At 30.5% G+C, this 18,265-nt stretch overlaps 1 protein-coding gene across 2 annotated transcripts in view; it reads left to right on the top strand.

The window, feature by feature from the left end:
- LOC118198363 (transcription initiation factor TFIID subunit 4-like) overlaps positions 1 to 18,265 on the top strand; it is an 87,702-nt gene that overhangs the window by 27,235 nt on the left and 42,202 nt on the right. Inside the window, exons 2-4 of one of the 2 annotated variants that reach the window (XM_035370026.2) lie at positions 164 to 277; positions 11,000 to 11,143; positions 14,278 to 14,361. In XM_035370026.2, the coding sequence (XP_035225917.1) occupies positions 164 to 277; positions 11,000 to 11,143; positions 14,278 to 14,361 (342 nt within the window). The remainder of the gene's footprint in view (positions 1 to 163; positions 278 to 10,999; positions 11,144 to 14,277; positions 14,362 to 18,265) is intronic. The other variant, XM_035370027.2, reaches the window with a different exon arrangement.

The following is an 18,265-nucleotide window of genomic DNA, read 5'->3' on the forward strand; positions in this document are numbered from 1 at the left end:
ATTATATTTCAAATATTTTGTTATTGTGCATATAATATTTACATTTGACCTAATGCTTTTGCATGTTTTTATTTTATTTATTTTATTTTCATTATTATTTCTGCATGCTTAACTGTGTTATTTTGTGCATGTGTATTTTATTATTTGTTACCCTTTATCATAGAGGTGCATCACACAAAATAATGCTCAAATTAAAGTTGATTACCAACAAAGAGTTGCCACACCCAAAGGTGGCCAGGTGACAGTGCCAAAAGTCATTCCACTTTCAGCAAATAAGGTAAGGAAATGCCATACTGTGTGTGCAACTGTTTTTTTTTTTTTTTTTTTTTTTTTTTTTTAATCTATTTATTTGCATGTTTTCAAGTTAATTTTTAAAAACTGAGGGTTGGTGTGTGCACAAATTGTCACAGAAAAGTAATGGGGACTGGCTTTGTGAAATATGTTTTCATTTATTTCGAGTTACATGGTTTTCTATCTCCATAATTCTTCTGAAATACTTAAAGCAAAATCAGTTTTCATTAGTTCATTATTTTTCTGAATGTCATGGTCTTCATGGTGTCAAAAAAACATTTCATGTGAATTTTCAGTTTGGAAAGTAGGAAAAATTTGCATAGATCTGTAGAATGTGATGGTTGAGCAATTTCTGTGTGAGAGGCATTCTTGTGGTGCAAGACAGTAATCTTGATTCACATTTGCCCTTAAAGAAGGAAATCCTTATGACTAATACTCTGACTGGCAAAAGCAAATCAGTGTGTGATTATAGGGTCCTAACTGTGTAATATTATCTCAAAGTCTTTCTGATCCTTTTAAACTGCCAGACAAGTTATTGCTGTTCTGAAAATGTGTGACAAAGTCTTATAAATATATTATCTTTTAAATAAACCTTTTTATTTGCAATTGAATTTAACAAAAAATACAACTTATGCAAACATTCAGAACTCTGCCACTTGTAGGTATTACAGAAACATAAAGTTGCATTTACAATTTTAAAAGGGATAACACCTAAATTTTGCACAAATCTGGCCTAACTGAGCTGGCTGAAACTTTATTAGCACAATTTAACTTCGGGTAGCAAATGGCTATTGCCAGAATACAGAGCTGGGCGATAAAAAGTAAAGCTGAGAGTGTTGCTGCCAAAAGTTGTTTCTAAAACATTCAAAACCCTTACTTTAACTCATGTGCATCCTGGTGAGCATTAACAAAAAGGAGAATTAATAATATACTGACCCAAATCATAAAAATTGATTAATTAGCATAAAGTAACTTATAGTTTGATTTGCTTTTTTGAGAGGAGTATGTGATGAGCTGTTAATGTGCCATTTCTGGCTTTGACATTTTATTTCGAGATAATATTGGGATATTCAGAATTTGTGTCTGGTTGTCATTTTCTCAAAGAAAATAATTTGTCATTCTATAGGCTTATCAAAATAAATTACTTTCTGTAGGCCTATTCTAGCAATAGCCATTTGCTACCCAAAGTTAAAATGTGCCATTAAAGTTTCAGCCAGCTCAGTTAAGCCAAATTTGTGCAAAATTTAGGTATTATTCCTTTTTTAAATTGTCTTCTCTTCTTAAAAGGAAATAAAGTAAAAGTAAAAAAAGACCTAGTACGCATCTTATGCAGGCTTGATTTTTTAATTAAAATGTCATGATGCAAGTTTAATTCATTGCTAATATTTTTTTTTAATCCTTTGATAATGGTTACTTGAGAACTATTACATTTTCATGTAATTTGCATGTATAATTCTTCCAAAACAGCTGCTGTGTGTCTTTATTGCTGTCTGAAAACATGTACTTCCACAAAACATGGTCTTCAATTGCCCATTTTATTTTTCACTTGCATATTCCATGTGTTTTTCATCAAGCTTAATTACATAGCATCATTTCAAACTAATATTACATTCCCATGTTACAATGAGGGTAAAAAAACTTATACTTACAGTATGTTAATTGAACAGAAAGTGCACATGGCAAGAAGTAAAAGCATATTCTGAAATGTAAGGGAGGTATTATCAACTTTCTCCTCTTGAAAAGTAAGCTGTAGATTTGAAAGCTCATGCACAATAGAGTACAATATCAAAAATCCAGATGCTCAATATCCAAAATAATCTAAAATCTAGACCTCCAGACTACAAGCAAACTTTTTTTTTTTTTTTTTTTTTTTTTTTTTTTTTTTTTTTTTTTTTTTTTAAGAAATATTTTTCTATGCACATTGATATTTTTTCAGTATAAAACACATGGAGAGTCTCTATTCTTAACTTCAGTTTGGCATTTATTAGAATTGAAGAAATAGTAATTTATTAGCAAAAATTTCTATAATCAATAATTTGGCTCTATAATTGCTTTTTTGTTTTACATGCATCTCAAACATTCTACATTGAAATATCACAAATGATTGCATGTTATGTTTTGCTTTCATTTGGACATAACTGTCAAGATGCAGACATGGCTCACACAGTGATGTCTAAACTTTTTTTATAGTATATATTTGTAATTGAATACCAAAGAGCATTGTAATCTTTTATGTTGACTCTATGCTTAGGTATGATTACAGATTTCGGCTAACTGCTCTGCGAAATGTTGAATGTGTTGACGAGGAGAAATTTAACAGAAATTTCTTTCCATGTGCAAAAAATGGATTTTGTAAATGATATTTCAATAGCCATAGATATTTGTAGAAAGATTACATTTAGTGCTATTTGAATTAAGAATAACATAGTTTTTCAGATAAGCCAAGGATCAGCGAGCTAGGACGGCTACACTAGACATAAGACTATAGGGAAGGTGAAATTTTTAGAATTTTGGAGAGATGCTTGTCAGCAGAATTTATGACCTGTTGAGGTCGCATCGGGCCACAAAATGTTTAGCTCCTGCCCTGCATAAGCCTTAAAGCATATATGCGAATTTATTTATTCAGGACTCGGACAAGTCTTAGTATGTGTGAAAAATAGGCGTAAGTATACTAAATAAGTAAACTAGTATAATTCAAGCTGAACTTCGTGAACTTGTGATAGAAGCAAGACAAGATTTAGTGGAATGAGAAACAACTATCTTAAATTGCCAATTTCATGATGCATCACTAACAGTGTATAGCAGATGCTGTACTTCCTTCTTATAGTGACCCCTGAGACTGAATCACTAATAAATCAAGATATCTCGCCACCTGTTCTAATATTAGCATCAAATTTCATTTTTGCTAAGATTTTTTGTATTTGCATTTTTTTTAGTATGTGCTCTCTCTCTCTCTTTTTTTTTTTTTTCTTTTTTTTTTAATATGTGGTTAATTTTTAATTAGTAAATAAAGAGATGATTGCCATATCATCTTCTCAAGAAAGCGGTCTTTATCTGACAAACAAGTATGCAAAAATAGCCACAGCAGGGAATTATGTGTTAATGACTAAACCATTTTGAGGTGCAATGTTTAAAATCATAAAAAGAAGGGCCTCTGTGTTAGAAGTTGGTTTAGTAGTTCCAAAATCTTGTTGGTCAACTGCTATTAGATTTATGTATCCTTGGGCAAAGGAGCTTACATTCATCAAATGATGTGACAAAACAGCTAAATATGTGTGAAAATTCTGCAGTTGAATAGAGCAATTAAATGCAAGAAATGTTCCATACAACTGTTACACGAATATCAGATCAGAACTTTCTGATAAAAGCTTGTTTTCATCAGGTGATGACCATAATACTCACATTAAACATGTAGAAAGTACATCCGAGAAAAAACTTAATAATGCATTGTTTAATGCAAGTGATACTGACATTATCAACTTTTTTCATGGCTATATTATTATGGATAATGACATATTGTTTCCATTTTTGAAAGAGAATGTAATGTGCTAATTGTGTTGTAATTCTGTAAATATTTCTGAGAGAAAACACTTTGGATTATTTTCAGCAATTTCTGTGAAATGTGAAAAGTGCAGCTTTGAAACAGAATTCAATAATTCAAAGTTGATTGGTGAACACAAAAATGTTCCTGAATTAAACAGATGAATTGTATATGCTATGTGATGCATTGGTCAAGGTCTGGAACCTCTGGAACATTTTGTGGTGTAATGGATATAGTTAAACCTGTGACACAGAATGCTTATGACAGAATCTGCAATCATATAAATGCAGCTTCCAAGACTGTCACCAGAGCATGTTCTGTAATAGGTGCTGAAACAGGGTAAGTTTTAGATGTTGAAGTTCTCTCGTCCACTTGTAAAGAATGTGTATATGAAAGCAAAAAATAGCTGGAAAGCTTTCGAAGCGTGGTAAATGAAAATTTTGCTAATTTGTCAGAAAAATCATGTTGGCTCTTCTGGAAAAATGGAAGTTGATGGTAAGATAAAAATTTTTCACAGATCAGAAGCTGAAAGAGGTCTCAAATGTATTAATTATATTGATGACGATGATTCTAGAACATTCTGTTATACATGATAGCAAACCATATGGTGATGAAATTGTTTCAAAACTTGAATGTGTTGGTCGCATACAAAAGAGAATGGGAACTTGACTAAGAAAGCTAAAACTAGACTAAAGATCTAAAATGCTGGAGGATGATAAACCTTTATCAGGCAAAGGAGGACATGTCGTTCATGACGTGATGAACAGACGTGATGAAAAGCTGACTCAATACTATGGGAATGCAATTCTCTCAAAGGCTTTGTCAGTTGATGAAATGCGTAAGGATATTTAGGTGGTTTATTTTCATACGAGTTCAACTGATGCTGAGCCATTATGCATTTTGTCCTGCTGGTGCAGACTCATAGTGTAAATATAAACAGGCAGTTTCAAATGGCTCTGTAGGTAAATTTCATCATAAAGCAACTTTGCCTTCTTCAGTCATGGAAACCTGTTTTAAAAGCTTTATCATGTCCAGATCTTTTGAAATGATACCTTGGTAGCTTTACTCAGAATCCGAATGAATCTTTTAATTCCCTCATATGGCAGCTATGTCCAAAAACTTCTGGGAAACGAATTGCAGAAATTGCTGTATATGAAGCAGCAATTTTATTTAACATGGGTAAAAAGGATAGGGTACCTGTCATGAGACAAATGGGTATCCATCCAGGTATGAATGCAATAAAATCTCAACTTTGCAGTGATATGAAACGTGTAAATACTGCTAAGAGAGCAGTGCAAAACACTATAGAAGCACGAAAACCAAGGAAAAGATCTAACAAGTTTAGAACATCAGCAAATGGATCCAGAAGGAATAGTGTATGAGCCTGGAAGTTTTTAATTTGTGTATATAAATATTATAAACAGTGACAGTGTTTTGTGATAATATTGAAATTATGGCTGTTGACAAAAGTTGTATCTTGTTCAAGAAACTGATTGTTAATATATTTTTATTCTCAGAAATATTTAGAGGATTATAAAACAGTTTGCACATTGCATTCTTTTTCATATATGTGAACAATGTATCTTTATGTGCAAAAATGTATCCTTGAAAACAGTTGACTGTGTCATTATCACTTTCATTAAACAATGCATTGTTCATTTTTTCTCAGATGAAATTTCCTTATTATAAATATAATTCATAATAATTTTGGTTATATTCTGTCAATAACTGTGTTCAAAACGTAAAAAGCATGAAATAGAAATTAGGTACCAAGTAGTATGAGTTAGACTCATAAAGTCAGAGTGTTACGTATTTTTATAGCGATGAAAACTTTATAGGCCTTTATCTCAAAAGTTTTTTTTTTTTTTTTTTTTTTTTTTTTTAATGCTTCGCGCATTGATATTTCAAAACTTTTCAATGTATCTTTATGAAATTTGTACCATAGTATTATCATGTTACTCCAAATTAATTGAACTAATATTGTGGTATTTTAATGAAATGATTTGATTTTATAAGGTATGTAAATATCAAAATATAGCAAAAAATTTAGATTAAATATATATATATATATATATATATATATATATAATAAGGTTACTAGGTTATATTACTAGGTTGTAAATACAATACTAAAAAGACCAATTTTGGTCAAAAACGTTTACGCAATATGCTGCAAAATTAAGGAAATGAAAAAAGAAATTGTAGTTAGCTCAGCAAAAAGTTACCAGGAGCTGTGGCTCCAAGAAAAAGTTCAACACAGTTTAAAAAAAAAAAAAAAAAAAAAAAAAAAAAATGACATTGAAGGGTGAAATATTAGGCTACATGCGAAATAAAATGTAAATTATAAAACAGTAAAAAACCAATCGATGGAACAAGTTAAAACATATAAAAACCAATCAATGGAACAAATTAAAACATATAAAAACCAATCGATTAGAACAAGTTAAAACATATAAAAAGATAAAACATATAAAAATTAAAAAGAGAAAAATGGTAAATTAGTTCAATTCGAGGTCCACCCTGGCTTTTCAAGGGAAATTTCTGGTTGAACGTTGAACCAAGCTAACTCCATTAGTGTTTCGTCGAAACAGACAATTTGCGTTACAAAATTTTTTAATTAATTAACAAATATATATATATATATATATCATAGGAAAATTAAAACTGCATGAATTGCCTAATATTTTTAGTTCAGTTATATTCTCAGACATTCTTCTGCATAAAAAAAGAAAACATTTTTGTACAAAACATCTTGTATATGTGCACACAGATTAATCAGATGTGAGAAACATCATATAATTTAATGTTTATTCTTAAATTTTTTTATTATAATTTCCAAATTTCAAGTATATTTAATTATAGACATAAAATTAATAAATAAAAATGTTGAGTATTTTTGATAAGAATTAGAAAAGTCGCACAAGTTTGAAAAAGGTAAAACAATCGACTTTTGACTCATTCAAGGGTTGTGTGACCCTTAAACAACTTACATTGAAAACAATATTAAATAAGCAACATTTTTGGGAGTAAATTTTGAAATGTTAAAAATGCTTCATTATTTCATAAACCACGATTTCATTTTTTAATTTTATAAATGCTGCATGTCGTGTTATTAGATTTAACCCGGCGGAAGTCGCACCAAGAAAAGTTACTAGAGTGGGCGCGTGGGGTATCACATACCCCAATATTTAAGATGCAATAAAAATAGTATTATTTAGTTTTAAAACTGCTTTTTTTTTTTTTTTTTTTTTTTTTTTGTTGTTGTTGTTGTTGTTGTTCTCGTGTATTGTAAATAGGTGAATAATAATTGGGTTTCAAAAAATTAATTTCCGAAATAATCTTAGAGTTAAAATTAAGATAAATGAAAATAATAAACATCATGCCTCTAAGTTTCTAAGTTTCATTGCATCTCTAATACACCATGCTTATTTTATTTCTTCACACTTTGAATGAAATACATTCATGTGTTCTTGGCACAGAATGTTTTCAACATTGCATTCACGTTCTTCTGTCCTTGGCGTGAGGGAAAAAAAATTTTAACAAATCTTTCATACTTAGTTGTTTCGAATTTCATGTATCCGTTTTAATTCTTCCTCGAAACTTCTGCTTTTGTTTTGCATGCAGTACGTCAATTTTTTGGAAAAGTATTAATCTCTGATCTTTGTTCAATACTTTTTTTCATTAATTGTAATGCTAAGTCCTTCAAAAACAGACTTCTGTTTCTGGTTGGTGGATTAGCAGTTGAATGTAATATAATTCAAGCATTTATTACAGCAACATTCAGTGCAGGAAAGAAAATTACCATTGGCCACCTTCTTGTTATTCTGGCAATTGAATAATTGGCTGACATTTCATCCCCCATATCCACTGCTCCTTTAGTCATATTATTAAAACATATAATTCCTGACGTTTTATTTTCTCCAATAGTATCATCTATAGTATTATCGTTATATAATTTTGAAAGCATAAGAACAGTTTTTCCTTTTTTAGAAAATCAGGAATTAATGTTTTATCTTTTTCGAAACAGAAACAGTGTAGAAAATATTCTTAGTTTCATCTTCAGTTTCCGAAATGCAATCTTCATCGCTTTCAAATATTTCTGTTCGTAGAATCTCCAGTTCGTAGGGACTCATTGTTTTTACCATAATGCTGTTAGAAATGTTTAAGAATTTAATGTCAAGTACTTTAAAATCACTTGCGAGTAGAAATATTTACTGTTACCTTCTAGAAATAAATTTCTGGACTAAATATTCAGTCAGAAAAACACTTACACGGACAGGCGCGTGGGGTGTGTCATACCCCAATTCCAACAAAATACCTATAAATCTTTTTCTGAAACACACAGGCAAAGAAAAAGCGGTTCTGAAAGTCAACCACAACTAGAAACTCAGCTACTGAAAGCAGCACAGAATTTCAGTTTCGCAAGTTAGGAATATTCCACTTTTATGTAGGGTTGGGGTATGATACACCCCACGCGCTTTCCCGCGGGTTAAACCGATGATCCAATACCCTGAAACATCTCAAATCTAGATTTGCTGAAGTTCTGATGAGTCCAGATCTCGAACCTTGTACTGTATCTCATTGCTTTTGCCATACTTTGTAATTGTTAATTTATGTTATTTGTTGCCATATTTGCCAGCGTATAAGACGCACTTTTTTTCCCTTTGAAAATAGGTTTGAAAAACGGGGTACTTCTTATATGCCGATGCTACGTCTTATATGTTGTTTGTGAATGGGTCAAAGTTTCATGAGATGCTGTGAAAACAGAGACAGTGGTTAAATCATATCAAAAGTGTGGCATTTGTAATGCACTGGATGACACAGAGGACAATTTGTTGTATGAGGACTCGGAAGATGATTTAGAAAAGTGACTTCATTTAGTTCTGGAAATGAGTGTCTGTGTTTTGACGAAGGAAATTAAAAGGTGTTCTTTCCCAGATAGATTGGCTATTTGCAGAAAGTATTACTTTGTAATTGTATTACTTTATATTTAAAATACTGTAAATTCATTATAATGATCAGTAATCAAGTTTTATCTTTAAAAATGTGCATTAAAAAGGGTGTGCGTCTTATGTACTGGCAAATATGGTAATTTGAAATGATGGCATTATTCAAATAAATTAAATTTGAAATTATGGCATTCATATTCTCCATAAAACTAAAATATTGTGAAAGTATTTTTTAAATGAGTATGAAAGCTGTGTTTTTGAGATGGTCTTTGTTGAAATAAATTTCAAAGTAATAGGAATTGAATCTTGTTTATTTTGTATGCATTTCAGTATTTTATGTTTTATCAAATTTGTTATATGTGAGGTGAATAACCACAAATCTCTGTTTTATGGTAATGCCACGTTAGGTTTATTAATAGATTTTATTGTCATAAGCTTAATTTGATGGATGCAGTCTTAGTATCTATTCAAGAAAGAAAATTAAATCATTCTCACAAGTGTATCTGAATTATTCGCTTTTCGTATGATCGAATTATTATACTTTAGAGAACAATTTTATATGAATATCCAGCTCATGCTATTATGCAGCTGTAGCTGAAAGTGTTGTTGTGTTCAACAGTGCTACGTTTTGGTTATACGTTCCTTGTTCTTTTCAATTATCTCGCTTATTTGATTCTAAAATAAATCTTAGCTCATTAGAGAAAGTACATCATATGCTTATGATGTCAGGAAAAGCATTTCTCTGGCCATGTCATCAGATACAAATCTGAGATATGTGGACATAAAGTTTTTTATATTTAGCTTCCAGTCTTTTTAAACTGTGTTCCTTTTTTATTATTATATTTTGCCTAATAATGACTTCTGATTACATGAAAGAGAATGTTTGAACTTAACAATTCTTTGATTATATTGTAAAATGCCTTACATGGGGAAAACATTTATGCATTTCGGACTTGTCTTTCTTCCTGTGATTTCTCAGCTCTTGAAGTGTTAGTATCCTCTTGGCTCATGATAAAGAAAACGTAAAGTTACAAAGTTATAGTATTAAAGATCTTTTTGAACTAGAATACACAGTTGATTATATGCACAAATGTTACTGAAAATATTGTTAAAAATATATGACAGACCACTTTCACCCCCACCCCCTCCAAAAAAAAGAATGTTGATTTTGGACTTGGGTAAATTTTTATAATGTAAAAAATATCTCAAAAATTAGTATTTGGATGCTTAGTTCCCTATAGAAATAATGTAATTCCCAGAAATTTGCCTTTTTGGTTTTAATTAATTTGGCTATATCAAATTTATTTTCACATTAAGAGTTGTTCTCTTATGCAGACATACAAAATTTTAATTTCATAAATTTTTATTGAAAAATATAAAACTAAAATTGTCAAGGTTAAGGTCATCATTTTTAATTTGTTTTTTAAACTGCAGCCGTAGGTATATAATCAAGCTACTACGAAATATGATATAAATTTAATCATGCAGTATTTTTCAAACATATGTCATGTGATATAAAGGTAATTAACATGTTGAGCCCAGTGCCTGGGGACTGGCAGTGAACTTTCCATGTGGCCAGCATCAGCCCCCCGGGACCGGCACTGGAAGTTTCATTTGGCTGACGTCAGCCGGCAGGGCCGACAGTATTAAAGTTAAAAAATAAATATAGTCTCAATGAAATGTGATCAAATGTAGTTTTGATGAAATTTATTGAAACATTCTAAAGAAAAATACAGCTTATCTTTACACATATTACAATACATAACAACTTTTTTTTTTTTTTTAACATTTTGTTATCAACCTGTATTAAGCCGATTTTGTTACTAAGATAACCGGCTGAACGAAAAGGACAGCAGATTCAGCGACGGGCTCAACATGTTAAACCTAGTTAATGAAAACATAAAGGTTTAAATTGAATGAGATATGTGTGTAAAAACATAGATACTCATTTAGAAGGTATAATATAATATAGCTAATTTTGAAAGGAAAGTCCATTTTTCATAAAAGGGAATGTTTGCACTAAGATGCTTAATAAGTAGAGGCTGTAATATGTGAGATAAAAAATAAAGAAATTGTTCAGTTAATTAAGGTTCTTGGTAATTGTAGTGAAGCCTTGAATTAAAGCTATGCATAAAATTTATATCATAGAATTTGTTTCTGTTTTATGTTTCTGCTTTGCAAATGCATGTGTGATGGCATTTAATTTTGTTATTTTTAGGGCACAATTACTCTGTCTTCCGGAATGGTCAGAGGTGCAGTATTATTGAAGACAGAAAATGGCCAATATCAAGTTGTTAACATTGCTGGATCATCGAGTAGCCCAATTCCTGGTGCAGCTACGTATCGTCTACAGTCGCTTCCAGTAATAAAGAATTTTCTTGATTTTGTAAACACGTCTAAGTTAATTTACTTTTATCAATGGTATAAGATGAAATGTCAAGGAACTGATGAACTATGTAGTGACTTATGGCTGAGTTCAAACAACTAAGATGTAGACTCAAGAAAGGTTAAAATACCCTTTTATTCACTCAAATAAGAATAAAAGTCAGCCCCTTTTTGGGCTTACAGGAAAGCCACTACTTGGGCTTTAGCTCAGAATAAGAAAATAGAAACTAAACTATCATTAACTAAATGAGACTTAGCCGAAGCTAGACACAGTTAACTAGCGTAGTTGGCATTAGGCAGATATAATATGAGCATAACAGCTTCAAGAGTGACTTAGCCAGCAGGTAAACACATGCTACTAAGGACTCCTAGCACTCTAACAAAGTTAATTGAACCTTCCTTAAAAACTCATTCTAGTAGGGAGTTGTAACTGGAAACACGAATTGATGAGAAAGGATTTCAAAATTAAAATAACTGTTATAAAATTAAAATATACCGTACAATAGTATTGTGCAAGATGGGAATAGATAAAAAAATACACTAAGTAAGTAAAATGATAATGAACGAATTGATTTCGTTAAAACATAAATGCAATAATATAAGTACATCTATTTCTGTGTACTACAATAGCATCACAAGTATCCAAGCATCAATTATCCTATTTATTGGTGGCGCACAAACGGCCAGGTGGTATAATTATTGAACACTGGTAGCTTGGACTAAGTAATTGTTCTCTGTGTAGAAGAACCATTTAATTTTTTTTTTTTTTTTTTAAATTCTGTGTGTTGCTACCTACCTAGAGTGCCTAGCTTACTAAACAACTGCGCTGCTATAATGTGAGACGATTTTCTTTTTTTACATTCTTGGAATGTTCAAGTAACATGCTGCTTGAATCAACAGTGACAGCACACCTTTGAATGTGCGGGGAGCTGCTGTCTTACGATGACAATGGACTGACTGCATCGGTATTTTCATGGTTTTTACTATGTGTAGTGTGAATATGAGCCAGTTTTCCTTTAAAAAAAATTCCCAAAGAAACATTTCTCTCTTCCGGTAGGTAGCTCTTGAGTGCTTTGCTGCAATCTAAATATTCTCTTCCCACCCTCCCGAAAGAAATCCAAACAGTTGATTCAAATTCATTCATATTAAAAAAAAATGGTTGAACAGATATTGAAGAAGATTCTGGGACATGTCCAAAAATAAAAAGAAATTTAAAAGGGAAAAAGTTAGCAGATTAAAAAGTATATATGAATAAAGTTTACCAGTGTTATCATATTCTAAATTTTGAAGAAGTCAGTTGTAGTTATCACTTTTAAAGCTTTTTTATACAACCAGAATGTATTTTATTAAGAATTAATGTCTTATACATTGCCAGCAATATAATATTTTCTAAATCATAGGTTGAAAAACCCATGACGAAATTATTCGAGAAAGAGACTGTGCAGTAAATATGGTTTGTTGAGAAAAATTATTTGAAATCTTCCAGTTTTTCTCTTCCTAGTAATTGATAATATACATAGATCTTATTAACTATTACCCTACCTTGTTTCTGTCTTTTTATCCATGACAGTAAATTATCTGAACCTGCTATGGTTCCACTAAGTGTGGATAATCAAAGTTGTACTATGAAAAATATAGTATTAGTAAAATTATTGTATCAATCTGATTTTTTTACCTTACCCCCACTATTTTTTAAATTATGATTTGAATTTTTTTTTAGCCTTGAGAAAATCTTTGTTTTAAAAAAGGATTAATTGTAAAGTCGCTGGAATTGATCTAATTATCATGTAGAGTAATCAAACTGAAATAGTGCTATTTTTTTATATTAAAATACAAGCTAAGATTTAAATAATATTAATAATTATAATTTAAATAATATTAATTAATATATTAAATAATAATTATTAATGGTTAAACTATACATTATTGCAACCATTAAGCCCCCCGAGCAGAGGTGAAAAAAGAAAGCCTGTCCAAGAAAGTTGTTTTTGTAGATGTGTTCTCTTTCTCCTCCCCCCCTCAGGTTAGGTTAGCTAGCTGCAAGTAAATTAAAATTAAGCATTTAAAAAATAACTATTTTTCCCCCTCTGTAAAGATTTCACAATGAATTTTATGAACATTGATTAAAAAGCAGTATATTTTATGTAAGGTATGATAACTCCAAGTAGGATAATTTATATAATAAATGCAGTTGTAAGAATGATTTGAAAATTTTCCAGCTTTGTATCAGAGAATGTATCCAACAGAAACATACTATTTTAATTTTGGATACCAAGCAATAAAAATTGCTGAAATGGAAGCATATTTATAATTAACACCTTAGCATTAAAAAAAGGAAGCAGAGTTAGCAAGTTAAAAATACATAGAGCATGAATATTTATGTGTACTGAAAGAACTCGGTACTACTATGTTATTAATTGATTTAAAAATCCATAGTTAATCATAGTATGTTTTTATAAAGCTTTAAATTGTTGCAAATTGACTGAGTTAAAACATCTAAGACAAGTTAAACATCAAGTTAATAAGCAGCTACTAAATGCATAAATAGAGTAAGTTTCATATCCATATCTGTTTAGTTCAATCAGTGAATAATCTAAATCAGAAATTGGCATGTATGCCCGATAAGTAGACTATACAATGCTTGTGGCTTGTCTAGCATACATCTTTGTTTGTCTATAGCAATTAGGCAAATGGCTGTCTCTTTTTTTATTTTATTTTATTTATTTTGTATCCTGCTGTAAATAATATAAAGGGTCGCAAAAAAAAAATTTTGGAAAACACAGAATTTTTATATTAAAAAAAAATTATCGTTTTATCCACAAAAAATTTTCTAGAATAAAAGAAATGCTTTTAAATTCAGGATCTGCTCTTTAAATATTAAAAAATTGCCAATTAAACATATATTTTACTATTTCTCTCATCTGATAACATTCATTTGATATATTTATTTTATTTGAGGTCTGGTTTTAATATCCTGTAAAATCATTGCCTACTTTTGATGACTATCCCACAAATTTGTAAATAATACTTATATTTTGCTATATTTAAGGTATTCAAAATCTGCACCTTCTGTAAAATTCAGATGTTTTTATTAGTATTATCTTTTTATAGCCTGGTGCAACAGGTGTTAGAGCTGTCACTCCACAGCAAATTGTTACAGTTCCCGTAAGTGCAAGTGGTTTAAAAGCCAGTCAGGTAATTTTTTTTTCAATTTATTTAATTGCTAATAATTTAAATTTTGAAATTTTACTTTTTTTGTCTTGCAGTAGATTATGTGAGCAAAATGAATAATAAGTTTTATCCAGTTCTTCAGGTGCAGATTTTCTGGGGGGAGATTGTCTTCTTTTGGTGCTGGAATTATCTGAAAAATTAGATAATTTCTGAATTACACTTGCTGTATTTCATGAAAATATATCATCAACATCACACCAAAACTATTATTTTGAAAAGATTCAGCATTTCATTACAAATTAAATATTCTCTAAATAATAGTTCTCTTATATATATTCTCCTCTTGTTTTGATGTAACATAAGACTGTGAGGTGGGGGAAAACGATAAAACAACAAAAAATGCAAACTTGTGGTAATGATGTTTCAAGTAGTGATTATTTATTATACTTTATAATTCATCCATTTTGTTTAAAAAAAAAAATTCTTTAGTAAAGGAAGGTGATATATTCCATATCAGTTTTTAATCCTTAGGCAAATGCATTGAAATAAAAAAAAATAAAAAAAAAAATTCCTAATCAGGAAGAATTCTGAGTAAACAGATTAACACATTTTCTCATTTTTCAGGTTATTGTATATTTTGTGGTCTTTTACCACGTGATATAACTGAAAAGTATGTCCAGGATCATTTTGTCTACATTTTTAAGGGGTGAATTAAAAGTATGGAGAATTTTTACTCTGTGCTTAGTATTTTTCTGTATGAAGTATAATGATTCTAAGCTCCAGAATCAAGACAAGGCTAAGGCAAGTGAAGCATTTGCCTCAGCCTTGTGAACGGCTAGGTTTGCCAGGTTAGCAAAAAAAAATTTTAATTTATAATAAAATGGAAATATAATTTTTCTCTACTTTGAAACATATTAATAAGCATCTTTTAGAAGTATTTTAGATAATAAGGTTATTGTAGTTTTATTTATTAAATTATATACAAAATTTTTAAAGGCATAATATTTTTATATTCCTGAATAAGCATTTTGTTCGCAATGCTACATGAATGACAATCTGTCTTCCATTTATTTTCTGTTGTAATCATCTGCTCTGTCAACTTAGCTCTTCTTAGTTTGCATCTGGCCAGCTTAGTATCAAAATAATAAACAGTAAATTAACTCATAGGTACAAAATTCAGAAGAACAGAGCATTTAATTCAAATGAAATCATAAACTGATGATAAAATAATGATTTCTGTGTTAATGTACCGCAAAGTTTAAATTCCAACATGATAAAGAGTTATTGAGCAATATTTGAAATCAGTGGTGAACATGCTATTCACAAATTTCCTGGTCTAGGAATTCAAGGAATTAAATGAAGGTATTGAACCATGAAGTAACCCAGATAAATAATGTGTATTTGAATTAATCACATCAGCTGATTCTGAACAATTCTGCAATTTGTTTTTTATAACGTTGAGGTGAACAGGAATTTTTAACATGAAAGTTTATTGTTAGAACTGACATTTGTGGATTTATGTTTATCTATGATCCATATAATCGGAGTTTAGTGTAACAACCTGCATAAATGGAATGAGTTAGGGAGTGTCTGTTTTGCTTAGCCTTACTCTAGCTCTTTCCCAAAAGGCATGGTGAAATGCAAATTAGTCCAATTTATGCAGTGCAGTTACTAAAAACAAAATTTCTGAATGCTATTCTCTGAATGAGGAGCTGTCGAGTGTCCTCTTTGATAGACTAAATGCATGAACGCCATTTGAAAGTGGCATTGAGAGGTTAAATAATAGTGTTTGGAAAGGAGATGCATTATATAACTAAGTTTTTACTCCATATTTTGTATAAAATCTGCTGCTTAATGGATGACTCGAAGTTTTGTCCAAAAGTTTCCTCGTTTTGCTCGCTTGAGAATAATATTTATGGATCTGTATTTTGAGAAATGGGCACAGAATTTCTCTATGATACTAAATAGAGGTTTGGTTCTTTTTCCAGCTTCGCAACAGGCATTACTCCATGGGAAATTTTTTTCTGTGTTTGGAGGGAATATTGGGTAATAATAAACAGACCAAGTTTTTGTGCTATTGAGATGTACCTAAAATTTATCTTAATTGCCTACCGTTGTTCATTTTCAAACACTGACACTTCTCTTGGCAATATTTCTAGACTAGATCATGATAATACAAGACTTGTGTATTTTCCGAAGGAATAAGTTTGTATACAAAATGTGATTAATTGTAGGCTGGGATATAACTATATACTTAAAATTGTTTCATTGGGTTGTTGAAATTTCTTCTAAAATCCAACAGATTGGAAAATAGTTTGCTGTAAAATTCTTGATTCTGACATTCAAAATATTTGTGATCAAAGATATGATAAAGGAACAAATATGGCTGGAGTCTAGAAGTCATTATTTGATAACGAAATGATCAGGCCGAATGCATACCTTGTTTGGCGTATTGTCTAAAATGTTATATGAAAAATACTGTTTCTATAAACTCAAGAAGGATTTCCTTCTTACTCTCTCTTTTTTTTCTTTTTTTCTTTCATTTTATTGAGGATCTGTATGTTTTTCATAATTCAGTAAGTAGACGTCTTGTAAAGCACTTATGTTCTTTTTTTAAAACCAGCATGAAATAAACACGAGGATTCGCAATGGATATCAAATGCAAATACTGTCAAGGAATTAAATCCAAAACTTATTGGTAACCGAAATGTATTGATTATTAAGAGTTATCTTATCAAATGATAAGTCATAGCAATGTATTGGAAGTATCTTCAAAAAAGTTATTCCCCCCCCCTCAGGTTATATGCATGAAATTAACCCATTAGTCGCTGGTGTTGCATTGACGCAACGATCAAAATAAATGCATATATAAATATAACTACCTAAGATATTTTATACCAGCAGGTAATTTTGCGTAGGGAATATTATGAAGATTTTTTCTGTTAAAAACTATTTGCCTTCAACAATCATCTTGTTTATAATAATTAATGTCATACTTTAAGCAAAATTTTCGACCGGGTATTTTTGCTGAAAATATTTAACGAAGGAATCGCCATCTTTATGAGTGATCTATTTTTAGTCAAGGTCACCATTTATCAGAACATTACATCAATCAGATGTTTATATTTGTCTTGGGAAAGAAGGGAAAACAGGTGTTGTGCTGATGCAACGTCAGCAGGAAACGGATAATCAATCTCCTTTTTTACTCATTCTTTTCGATGTTCTGTTTCGTGTTCTGGCTGCTTTAAAAATGCCTAGAACAAGGTATCTTACATTAGAAGCCCTTCAAAGATTTTTTGATGAAGAAACAGATGATGATAATGTTAATAATGACCAGAATGAAATTGATATTGTTGTTCTTCCCTCAAAAATTGCAGAAGCAAGTGATGAAGAAGAAGAAAGGGTATGACAATGTTTTGAATAATGATAATGATATTTTACCAAATGATACTGCTGGGGAAGTTGAAATTCACGTAAGAAGTATTCACGTAAGACAGCCTTCTAAAAGCAGTTGAAGTCATACTAAAAAGTTTAAAAAGCAGAAGACTGAAAACTTGAAGTGGACAAAAAAGAAACTATCAGTTATGTCTCAGGAAGAACATGAAGAAAGTAATAGAAGAGAAACTATAAAAGACAAAATACAAGGTAAAACTAGTGCACAGATTTTCGATTTTCTTTTTGGTTTAGGCATTTACTTTCTTCTCGTTGAACAGACAAATATATATGCTCAGCAAAAAAATTGCCCAGAATTTATTGCATCTGAAGCCTATATGAGAAGATTTATTGGAATATTGCTAACAGGATATCATTCCTTACCTCAAGAAAAAAATGTATTGGTCTTTTGATAAGGACATTTCTGTTCCTGTTATACAAGAATCGATATCACGTTTGCAGTACAGGAATATGAAGCAGAATTTGCATTTGACAA

This window comes from Stegodyphus dumicola, chromosome 1 (genome assembly GCF_044657685.1).
Source record: "Stegodyphus dumicola isolate Sdum_Otavi_A_Nest chromosome 1, ASM4465768v1".
In the NCBI taxonomy this organism is placed as follows: Eukaryota; Metazoa; Arthropoda; class Arachnida; order Araneae; family Eresidae; genus Stegodyphus; species Stegodyphus dumicola.